This window comes from Tetrao urogallus (genome assembly GCF_951394365.1).
Source record: "Tetrao urogallus genome assembly, chromosome: 2".
In the NCBI taxonomy this organism is placed as follows: Eukaryota; Metazoa; Chordata; class Aves; order Galliformes; family Phasianidae; genus Tetrao; species Tetrao urogallus.
Window position 1 is genome coordinate 75,448,517 of NC_136814.1, and position 11,690 is coordinate 75,460,206.

Genomic DNA, 11,690 nt, shown 5'->3' on the forward strand with positions numbered 1-11,690 from the left:
GGGCAGATAACTTTTAGGCATCTGAGGGGAATCTCCCCTACCTCAGTACCATGTGAGCTGACTGTGTTGCTGGGGCTTGTTTATGGTAGGCACTTGGACATACACCTCCCATTTGGGTCGGGGAAAAGAAGTGCTGAGTGGGCGCAAGCCCTTCTGTACCTCTTGGCCTCAGATCCAGCTGCATCAACACAGGCTCTCTCACTTGAGAATAGGGACTTGCAAATCTCTAAACCTTAAAAATCTGCATTCTGGTGCCATTTTCAAAAGGGCCTCCATTACACTAGCTATACTTTGAAAACAAGATGAGATCTTGCCCCACATGTAAAGAAGTAATCCTATATTAATCCACACATTTGTTCTCTGGGCATTAAATTCAAGTGGAGATTATTCTTTTATATTTGTGTAGATCTCTGCTGTTTGTTATTTTGTTATTCCCTGCTAAGACAGTGCCATTGCTGTAATTGTTTTTCTCTCTGGTTTCAGAAGCATTAGGAAACCTTACTAGCTCTTCCTTTTGTAAAATGAGCTTCTATTCACTGACCAGTGCAGCAAATGACTAGACGCTGGATATTTGAGTTCCCCAGGAAATTCACATGGCATTGAGTTTATGCACACAAGCTGCCCTTTCTTTCATTATATAAGGAAAAAAAGATCTTTATGAAAGTTGAGTAGGAGATAAGATCAGTATTGTGGGCTGGTAATTACATAAAGTAATGTTCAGTCATTAGAGAAAATGTACAGTTGATCCTATGGCTTAGTTGTGGGCGAGGAACATGATCTAACTTTGCCAGTATAAAAGAAAGATGCAGCCTTTTCATACATCAGGAAGGTACATCCACACATCAAGGACAGCTCACATTTGAACATCGTCCTGCATTTTCTCATCTTTCTGATTTATTCTCACTGAACAAGGGAGGTAATATATTTTTAATTTTCTTTACTGTTAAAGAGGAACAATTACATTTTTTTTGACATTGTCTTCTCCTTCTCTCCAAAAGTTTTCTTCTCCTTCCATTCTGTCAAAGTTTTTACTTTGAAAACTGGAGTGAAATGTTGCTTAGGCACGAAGAAATCAGTACTTAGTGTTGAACTGGCTTTGTAATTAACAGAAAACAAGGTTGTAGGATTGCATTACAGCTAAATGGTGATATTTCATGATTTCTGGTTGGGTCTGGTAATGCTTCATTAATAATCTTGTATTTTTATCCTGGTCCACAGTATTGCTGCCAGATGTCAAATGTTACACAATTCATGGTACTAACGTGTTTTAGAGTCTTTAAGTTGCTGGTTAAATATGTTAAGGAAGAAAAAAGAAAGAAAAGATGTTAGTAAAGATTTCTCAGTCTTCAGTGGTTTGCTAACAGCTTACAATGTACAAGACAGCCAGAAGTGAAGCATTGGCACTTCACTGTTGCTGTGACATAGCCGTACATCACTGCTAAGCACTCTGGAAAGAAGTAAACGCAGTGTGCATAGTGTTTGGCTCTTATTGGGCTCAGCATCACCACAGTCACCATACAGAGCAGCATAGAGAGACATCCCACGTTTTCGCTGAAGACATTAAGTTATTTCCTATGGTCAGTACAAAGATGGCCCATCTAACAAAGCTCTCTGGCATGTTTGTGCAAAGACAAAGACCACAGAATTTGAGTAGGAATTCTGGTTTCATGGTGTAGAGCATAAATATAAAGACATCCACAGAGTCCCACACGCATGTGTAAAGAAGACCTGTTTGCAATCGCTGATGACAAGCTATCTTTGTTATGGTAACTGGTAATAGGATAACTTGTTTACAGAACAAGACAAGGTATTGTAAATAGTAAGGTGAGTCTTTCACTGCTGGGGAAGGTTTAAAATTGTCATCTTTCCAAAGATCTGCTAAAACTCACACTTTACATAATCACAATAACCAAGTCATAATGTTCCAATAGCTTAAGAAAGATAATGATTAGCAGAGCAAAGTAAAAGCTTAATTTAACTTGATTGTGAGGTGGTGTTGATATTAACTGGGTTAGCAGCATGGGCACAGTCAGAAAAGCAAATGCAGAGCAGAATAAAAACATCGGGTGAAATTGCTGTCATACTGCTGGAGTAGAGACACTCATGTCTGGGCTTTATTGACAGGTCTTTGTTTTTAGTACGAGCCTGACTGTCTGACTCAATAGAGGAAGTGCAAAACTGCAATTTCAATTCCCTTTTTTGGTTAGTTTAATTTAAACAACTTCCCTCTGGGATTGCCTCAGACCCTTTTAATTTACCAAATCATTTTTAGAGAAATTATGACAAAGAAAGCCACAACGTGTTCAGCAAAGAGCATGGAGTCACACAGTAGTCAGTCAGTGGCTGTGGTGTCGTTAGAGAGCCACTGGATCATCCAGACTTACCAAAAGGCTCAGGGTGATGTAGAAATGAGGTGTTTTGAAAAGTCTGTCTTTCGTCTTTTCCTGCTGGTAAATGAATCCTTCCAGCTGGCTCCTTGCACTGGGCAATGTGTTGTCCAGCTCTGAGCCCTCAGATGGAGCAGGGCCTGAAGCTAAACTGTGCTTGTGTGTTCCAGTACAGGCGAGTCTGCCAGCAGTCACACCTCAGCTGTAGTACTGAAAAGAGCACATACAGTAAATAACCTTCCAGGAAAATTCCTATTTGCTGAAGGAAGAGCTCTGATCAATTTACTCATCACAACTTCATAAATGCAACTGAGCTCAGTTCACTTCCTAAAATGTCTGGCACAATCATGTGAATGTTGATTGACATAAATGGTGTGAAGGTCCATCCTGATGTTGTGGACACAGGTGACTTTTGTCCAGGGAGCAGAGCACAGAGAGCTGGGAGCTGCCTTTCAGAAATGTGAGAGCGCTGTTTAAAGCTCCTGTGAGGCTACCGTGTTATTCACCCTTCATTGTCCTGCATGTTCTCAGTGTGGCCACATTGAATTAATTCAGTGGACATGGCCAGATCAAGCTGGCTTGGATCTGCCCTGAAGATCTAAAAGGAGGAAGGGGAGCACAAATCTTACCTTATCACAAAACCTGGATAGTACTGAGTGAGCATAGAGATGTGTTAAATTAAAAGCCCATGGCTGAACTTATGAGAAGGCTGAAGCAGTGATGCATGCCTCACATTTAGTGGGCATTACCCCAGGTTGCTGTGGCTATCCTTTGCTATACAATGCTGCATCATGCAGGCTCTCTTTTTAACACACATCTCCAAGTTTCCCATAGTAGCTAATCTCAGAAGACCACTTCTTTTACTTGGATGGGTTTTTGGTAAAAGCCATAGCAGAGAGAAATAACCACCAGTAGCATTCAGCCTACATGCATACACACGTTTACTAGTCTAGTTTTTATACTTCTTCCAAATGCTTCCTTCCAATGCTTCCACAGTTTCTTCCAGTGGGTTTTCTTCAAATTTCACCCTGGCTTATCCAGGGTACTGGATAACTCCCTTATCCTCTGTTTCTTGCCAGCATGGACCAACTTGCTGGGCAGGTGGGACTGAGGAGGTAAAGCCACCTACGCCTAGCACCCAGCCTTTGCTTCCCATTATTGCAGTCTCCTCTCCATCCTCGCTCTTTGCTGGGCTTCAGATCAATTTCTTATCTCTAGTATTTGCTATTTTACTTTAAAAAGTTTTGTTGCCTCTATTGTGCCTTTATAGCTCTCTGACTTGCTCAGAAACTTTGTTGCCTTCCACTTTGCTAATTCTGATGAGGCAAGGACTGTGTTCTCATCATCTCGTCTTTGGTCTCAGCATCATCATCCTGGACATGAGATTTTTCTATTTGCTATGGGCATGGGCTTCTCTGGCTTTGTTTCCTTCCTTGTCCTGAGTTCAAAGCTCTATTATATGATCAGAGCATCATAGCAATCTGACTGCTTCCTTCATCACAGTCTGTTTGATCAATGAACCAAGACCTGCTGGATGTACCTCTGGGAATTTGTATGGCAATGGAGTGTCCCTCTGTTAATCCATACAGTCTTCGTACACATGCCAGTGCTCCAAGCTCACTCAGACGATTGTGTCATGCAAGTAGGTTCACACCTTGAACCACCTTTCCATCCAGATGCAAGCAGGCATTATTTGTACATTTCATCATTGCGGCAGTGTCTGCAGGGATTCTGCTGGGGAGATGCAAATTCTGAAAAGAAATAGCTTGCCAGTATATGAAAGCTGATTTCATTTAATTATGCTTTGCTCTCTTGATTTTCTACTATATTTTCTTCTTAGGGACGTCAGTGCCCTTTCCAATAGCATGGCATGCTTAAATAGCCTCTACGTCAAATCTCAAGATTTATGTCTTTGTTGCTGGTATTATTGTTGCTTTCACCATCACTGCATGTTTAGAAATACTTAGTTCCATAGTGGGATTCCTCCCTGGAGAATATTTATCATGAAGTAGCAACAATGACTGGAGTGTTTGGAGGAAGAACTCTTAACTTTTTTACCTTGCAAAGCAAGTGACTTTCAGAATCTAGAATGTATCAAGTGTTGTCAGCCTGAGGCCTTATCCTGCCTGTCAGCCACCATGCTCTTTGGGGACAACTTCTGTCTTTAAAGCCAAGGGGTCAGGCAGCCTGCACGGGGCACAGAAACTGCTTACAAGCTCCTGCTGTGAGAGCCTGTCCTGAGGTGCTGCCAGAACACTGGATGCTGCAGGGCCTGCTGTTCAGACACAGCCCAAACGCACCCCGTTTGGCTGCTGGCATGGCCTGGGGCTGTGACTGCAGGAGCAGGGAGACCTGCGTGATCAGATAAGCTTTCTCATAAGGCAGTTGGTGGCTGGGATCTGTGGGCTCTGTGTGCTGGGAGCGGCTTGGGACTCCTGTCCCTGGGGGCAGGTAGCAGCAAGTACAGCACTGCTGCACAGCTTCAGCAAAACTGCGGGGTGGGCATGGACAGTGTAGAGCCTGAAGAGCCTTGTGGGATGATCTGTGAGGGCAGGAAAAGTCCTTGAGTGAGAGACTGGGTCCAGAGGAGGGCCACTAAGATGATCAGAGGGCTGGAGCACATCTTCTACGATGAAAGGTTGAGGGAACTGGGCTTGTTTAGCTTGGAAAAGAGAATACTCTGGGCAGACCTCATTGTGGCCTTCCAGTACTTGAAGGGAGCGTATAAACAGGGGGGGGATACAACAGTTTACAAGGGTGGATAGTGATAGGACAAGGGGGAATGGTTTTAAACTGAAACAGGGGAGGTTTAGGTTGGATATTAGGAGGAAGTTTTTCACATTGAGGGCGGTGAAGCACTGGCACAGGTTGCCCAAGGAGGTTGTGGATGCCCCATCCCTGGAGGCATTCAAGGCCAGGCTGGATGTGGCTCTGGGCAGCCTGGTCTGGTGGTTGGTGACCCTGCACATAGCAGGGGGTGTGAAACTCAATGATTGTTGTGGTCCTTTTCAACCCAGGCCATTCTATGATTCTATGGAATGGTCTGGGTGAAATTATGCTTTGTGCTTGAGACAGACGGTTGCAGACTTCATGCCTAAATGAGGCATCCTCACACTTGTTTTAGGCTCAGATCTTGCCTACCTTTCATTACAGAGTCATGTCACAGGCACATGACACTATTCTCACTGAAAAGAAACACCATCTGTGTTTTTTTGTTTCTGATCAAGCTGATACAACAGTGCCTGAGAATGACTTGAAGGATCTGCGGTAGTTAGCAAAAAGCATCTTGCTGATCTACATGTAGCCTTTGCTTAGGTATGAGCAGGGACAGAACTGAGGTGTTTTGTACTTTTCCATGAAATCTTACTGTCAACAGTAATAATAATAAAAATAAAAATAAAAATAAATAAAAATAAAAATAAGAATAAAAAAGAAGAGAGAGAATTTGGGATGATATTCATATGGCCACAATTTATATGTGCTGCATCTTTAATGTTATGGTTTTTATTAATTTTCATATCTGAGATATACATTACTCCATGGTATAAATTTGATCTCAATCAAATATAGCCACAAAACTGTATGTCAGAGAACAGAGAAGATGTGATACAACATTTATAGCGACTTCATCTTGTCTACTAGCTGCACAAGGACAGATGTGCCACGTAGCATATGCTTTCTTGCACAAAATCCCCGTAAAGATTTTTAAAAGTTTGAACGAAGCAAGGTGTGTTTATACCAAACCAGCTTTCTGTATTCATCTGTTGATCAGAACCCAAAAGCCAATCCACACTGCCAGTAAAACAAAGCCTGATGGATATCTCAGTCTGGAAGATGGTGGTGACTCTGAACTTGCTGTTACTCTCCTGATGAGGCCCCTGTACCGCAGAGGTAGCCCTGAAGGATGCTCCAGGGCTGTTTAAGCTCTCCTGAGCTCTCTTTTGCACCATGTCTCCTTAGGCTTCTGCCTGGAAGGAACGTGTCCCCCCTGGGACCAAGACTGGGTGAGGGCAGCCCTCCGTAATGGAGGAAATGCTTTCTTCCAACTAGGAACAGGACTACGAAAATCTGTTCGTGGGGACTTGGGCACTAAAGTGGTCAGTGTGAGGACAAATAATCTGACTCTTGGCTCAGGAAATTGTCCAAATGTGAAATTATTTTCTCTGAAATTAGTCTTACTGTGTCCTAGATTCTACAGATTCTGTTGTCTCCTCCATAGACGTTTGCTGTCTTTTCTGCACTCTACCATAAATATTAGACAGTTATGGTATTTGAAGTTTATATGCTATGGTTTGTGTTAATATTCAGAAAATATTGTTAAGGCCAGAAGGAGAGGTACATTTTTGTTATGAAAGTGGTGATGAAGTCAATTTTCTGAGGCTATAAAATGCACATCAGTGTACTACATTTTCAGTTTCTGCTCTTGGTTTTAAACTGTCCCTGTTACTTGTCCTGAATGCTGTATTAGTATGTAGCCTAGATGCTGGTACTGTACCCATTCTGAAACAGTCCTCTAAAATGTGCTTATTTGTATTTCCAGAAAGATCATGGATTGCTACAGGAAGTATGCAGCTGTCACTTTGACCATTTTGTCTGTATTTCTGCACCTTCTTCATACTTTCCCAGATGGAGAATTTCTCATGCAGGGTAAGCTACTCAGTATTCAGAAATAGGGCAGTTGTAAAGAGCAGTAATTAAACTTGTTTTATAAATGTGGTCATAAATATTATTATTCTATTACATTTATTGATGCTGGGATGTGAAAGTATAATTATTTGAGATAATTTTGCTTCCTATTTCTTCTTTAAACTTGATTTCTCCAGGTCATGAGTCTCCCAGATGACAGTTTCCTCCTCTTGATGTGGTGACCTTAATCCTTGAAACATTATCGAACAGAAATGTTTCATTTTGTTGTACTTCAAAGTACACAACACCAGGAATAGCAAAACAATAATTTCTCATCTTAATGCATAGAATATTTTTCTTCTGAAAGACCTCTTGTGCTGCAGCCAGGGTGAGGATGAGTTTACTGGAACAAAGCCAGAGTGTGTAGTAGTGTGGCCATAGAGATCTCGATCAGCATAGCCTCCAACTCTCACTTCTTCTCATAGGGTCATATACACACTCCTCACTAACAAGGCAGGTCCCATGGATCAACACTGAGAAAGCAGTGCCTTTATCAACATCCACTCAACAACATTTTAACACAACACAGTTTGATTCTGTTTGTCCTCTCTGGCCGATCAGGGCTGGGGTTTGTAGTGTTCCTTCATGTGGAGATAGCGTGAGTCCTTCCAGTAGCTGGCCTTAGAGCCTCTCTCTGAGCTCCTCCCCATCTCCTAGCAGGCCTGAAGATCGTGGTGTCCTACAGTTGCACCCAAGCTTACCTCCTGCCAGGGCCAACACACTAAGCCTTCTCCTGTGCTGCTCTTGGGGACGGAGTTGAATGCTACATTTTGATGATCAGGTTAGGTGGGCTCCTTTGCCTGCTACAGTTCCTCCCCATTGCCAGGTCTCCGTATGGGTAAAAACCCATTTTCACACTTAAAAAGATTTGATTTTTAATAGTGTTGAACATTTGCCTTCTGCCAATTGATTTTCTTTAATAAATTTTGAACAGAATAGAGAAAAATGCATGCTACGTAAATCTTGAAGTCACCAGGCGTTTTTTAAAATTCAGATAACTGAGTGTTACTTCCAAATGGGCACTGTCTAGGAAGCACTAGGAAATAGTGCTATTATTAATTATCCATAGCTAATAGATTTTACAGGTAGAGCTACTGTAGTAAGCCTACCAAAAAAATGCTACCAACAAAACTAATTTAGAAAGAACAGAAAAGAAATGCTTGTGCCTTACCTGGAAAGATACACTCTAGGTTTACAAGAAGTGGATGTTGTGAAGATGAAGGACCCTGAAGAGGAGAGCTTTCGTTTCTGTGCTTTTCAGTTCTGCATGCATCAAAAAGCAGAACATAGCCAGTACTTCTTCTTACTGCCTGTGCTTTCCCTTTCTCTTTGAAGATGAATGGCCATCAAGTAAAAGTCTTTTCTGTATGTTTTTATGGCAGGTTGTCCAGAGTGCAAGCTAGGGGAGAACAGATTCTTTTCAAAACCAGGAGCCCCCATTTACCAGTGCACTGGATGCTGTTTCTCCCGGGCCTATCCCACTCCAATGAGATCCAAGAAGACCATGCTTGTTCCAAAAAACATTACATCAGAAGCAACGTGCTGCGTAGCAAAGGCTTTCACCAAGGTGAGAATGTAAATGAGACCATTTAAAATTATTTTAGAAAGCAATGTGTAAGCGAAGCAGTGAATAGAAAATAATATGTTTTTGCTGGAGGGCACTGAGCAGCTATTTGAGGGAAACATCTTTGGTACTTATATAATTTACACTTGTGCTCATTTGTCGTTTTTTCAAAGAAATTAAAATGTTAACCAGTCCTGACTCTGATATTCAGTTGGGTATGGAAACTGATGCAGTGCCACTGACTTCAGTGAAAGTACTGTGACTCATGATGCATGAACTGGATTTCTTGACCATTCATTTTTAACTCTGCTGGATGCGTACCCTCTCCTTAAATGTCACAAAGTGTGGATTTGATTTTAATTAGTCGCTTTCCTTGCTTCTTTCCTGCATAAGCAGGAATCCTCTGAGAATGTGCCTAGTCAATACTATCAATTACATATATGGGAATGAGGGACCAAAACCATCTGTACTCATTAGATTAATTGAGATTGTGTTTACTTTTAATAGTATAACCGGGAGAGAACTGTAAACACGTGCAGCTACTTTGAGCATTTTTTTAACAGTCCCATCTGGAAGGTTCTCCTAAAGAGAGATTCTGCTAAAGCTATTTTGGGAGCAATTCAGCTCCAGGTGAAGAAATCTTAAATTGATGTAATCAGTGGTGAGCTAGCTGATGCAAAGCCAAGGTAGCTGTCATATGGTGATCTGAATCATGTTCACTGAATGTGCTGATGAGGGGCTCAGTTCAATTACTGGCTCACAGGTTTGGTGCCATCTGAGATACCCTGGGGTACTCAAGACATCTGTGTATAGCTGGCAGACACAGGACCCATAAAAGACCTTCTGGAGTGGCAGCTGGGGGCTTGGTGGGATCCCATCTGATGTCTGAAAGGGCAATCAGCCTTTCTGTGTACGCAGCTGGACAGAGCCCTGGGTCTCTGCTGACTGCAGTGTGAGCCCAAATATATGACTTACCTATAGATACCTATATCTGAATATGTCTTAGCTCTTGTTCTCAGTAGAGCATAGATGTTTTTCTAGACCACCAATATTATGCTTGCCCTGAGGCAGGAAATAAAATTTGGCTGAGATTAAAAATAGCTAATAGTGTTCATGCTTTCTGTTTTTATAATCTCCATGTGAAGTATGTTAAGGACACTTCCTGATTTGTCATAGATTGGTTGAGTAACACTTTTTTGAAAAATAGACACTTTAAAATGTGCCAAATTAAGGACACCAGGCATGTTGCTGTTCAAAACCATCTCATTATATCCTCCAAAAGCCACTGATGATGCAGCTTCACAGACTGGCATTCAGAGGCCATTCTAGTTCAAGTACTCTTTGGAGCCTGTGTACTGCTTGGGGTTAAGAAAAAGGCTTCAGAAATCTTTTGCTTGAGATTGCAGTTTTACCTGTGTAGCTAATCCTAATTATCCTCTTTCTCATGTGTGTGTTTTCTTTTTTTAAGATTACCCTTAAGGACAATGTGAAGATAGAGAACCACACAGACTGTCACTGCAGTACCTGCTACTATCATAAATCTTAAAGCCTGTCCCTTTGTTAATGATCAAGGACAACGGTGAATGGAATATTTGTTTTTCAGCTTTTATAGCAACGCTGTGTATAATCTTGTGTTTTCTGGTCAAGACACCAAGTAGACTTTTGAATGAGATGGATGGCTGTTTTATTTCCTCTCTGCTTCTTCATGCATTTAAGTAAGTTTAACTATTTCCATTAGGGATTAGATGCAGCACTTGCATGACAACCATAAGCTTGATCTGTTTTTAAAATAAACTGTCAGATAAATTGTCAATGTTTCTTGAGGTAAAATGATGATTTCATAGCTTAAAACAACAAAAAAAGAGATTTTGTAGTTTATTTTCAAGTTTGTTTGTTTTTATTTATTTTTCTGGGAGAGGGAGGAAGGAGGAAGAGAGGGGTGGGAAAGTGGGCAGAAAAAGAAACAGTAATTTCCCCTCATTCATTTAGTAGATTTTTTTTTTTTAAACACAACATTTTGTTTTTCTTGCTTCTTTTTTGTTTGCTTTTTTTTTTCTTTAACTTGTGGCATAAAGCTTAACAGCAGTCTGTGCAACGTGCTCTGCCTTTCTGTGTCTTCTTTGATTTTGCTTGGAATTTTATCTTCTTCCATATTGATAAATGGACGCAGAAGGAGATGTTGTGAAGTGCTATGCAGTGTAGCAGTGCTAGAGGAAAGGCATAGCACATCTGTATTAGCTATTTAACGTGTGGCTGAGCAGCATGGCATAGGGCTTTAGAAATTCTCAAATGCAATGTGCTAGACTGAGATATACAAATTGGAAAGGAAGAGACTTTGTTAGGTCAGAAATGGACCACAGAATATGTATTTAGAATAGATGACCTTCAAGTTGTAAATGTGGATTTTAGAGATAGCACTTGTTTGGTTGCTGTAGGTTGGAGCAGGGCATCTGGAGGGACTGCTCATGAATCTGAAGCCTGCTTATATGAACATGAAATAAATCAATTCCACTTGTCTTAACCCAAATATCTGGAATGAGAACGTCAGTCCTGCTGTGATCACTGAACACAAAGGCTGTCTCCAAAGGCCTTAAATATATTTGTGGGGTACTTTCCTGCAGCAGATTCTGTGAGGACAGTGGTAGAGATGTACCAAATGCTTCTGATGGAGAAAGGGGAGGGTGCCTTTTGGTGACACTGAGAGCACGGCTGCTCCACCCTGGGGCATGGCGATAGCTGATGTCTGCTGCACTCCTGAATGACAGACCTGCAGGGCTAAGCTGTGATGGGGCCCTGGAGCAGCCCAGGGCTGGCAGGGTCTAATAATGGCTTAAATCCACTGTACACCCACTCCTGTCTACTGGAGTGAAAATTCACTGCTGTTTTCTAAGAATACCATAGGGTTTTGTGGCAAAGACTGCTCATGGACAGGGAAGAAAGCAAAATTATTCAGCACATGTTCAGTAAATTCTGAAAGCCTGATCCCCGCCTAATTCTACCTCTGGTTCAGTCTCATCTCTGGAGACACCAGTCTAGCTCAGTCCTATGTTGCA

The 11,690-nt window shown here is 41.7% G+C and overlaps 1 protein-coding gene across 1 annotated transcript; it reads left to right on the plus strand.

Annotated features, from left to right (window-relative positions):
• Nucleotides 1–6,934: 6,934 nt before the first annotated feature.
• Nucleotides 6,935–10,183, plus strand: CGA (glycoprotein hormones, alpha polypeptide; the record flags this gene model as incomplete). Its single annotated transcript, XM_079532437.1, has 3 exons — nucleotides 6,935–7,034; nucleotides 8,456–8,640; nucleotides 10,106–10,183. The coding sequence occupies 3 exons, from the start codon at nucleotides 6,935–6,937 to the stop codon at nucleotides 10,181–10,183; spliced, it is 363 nt and encodes a 120-aa protein (XP_079388563.1).
• Between the last annotated feature and the right edge of the window lie 1,507 nt (nucleotides 10,184–11,690).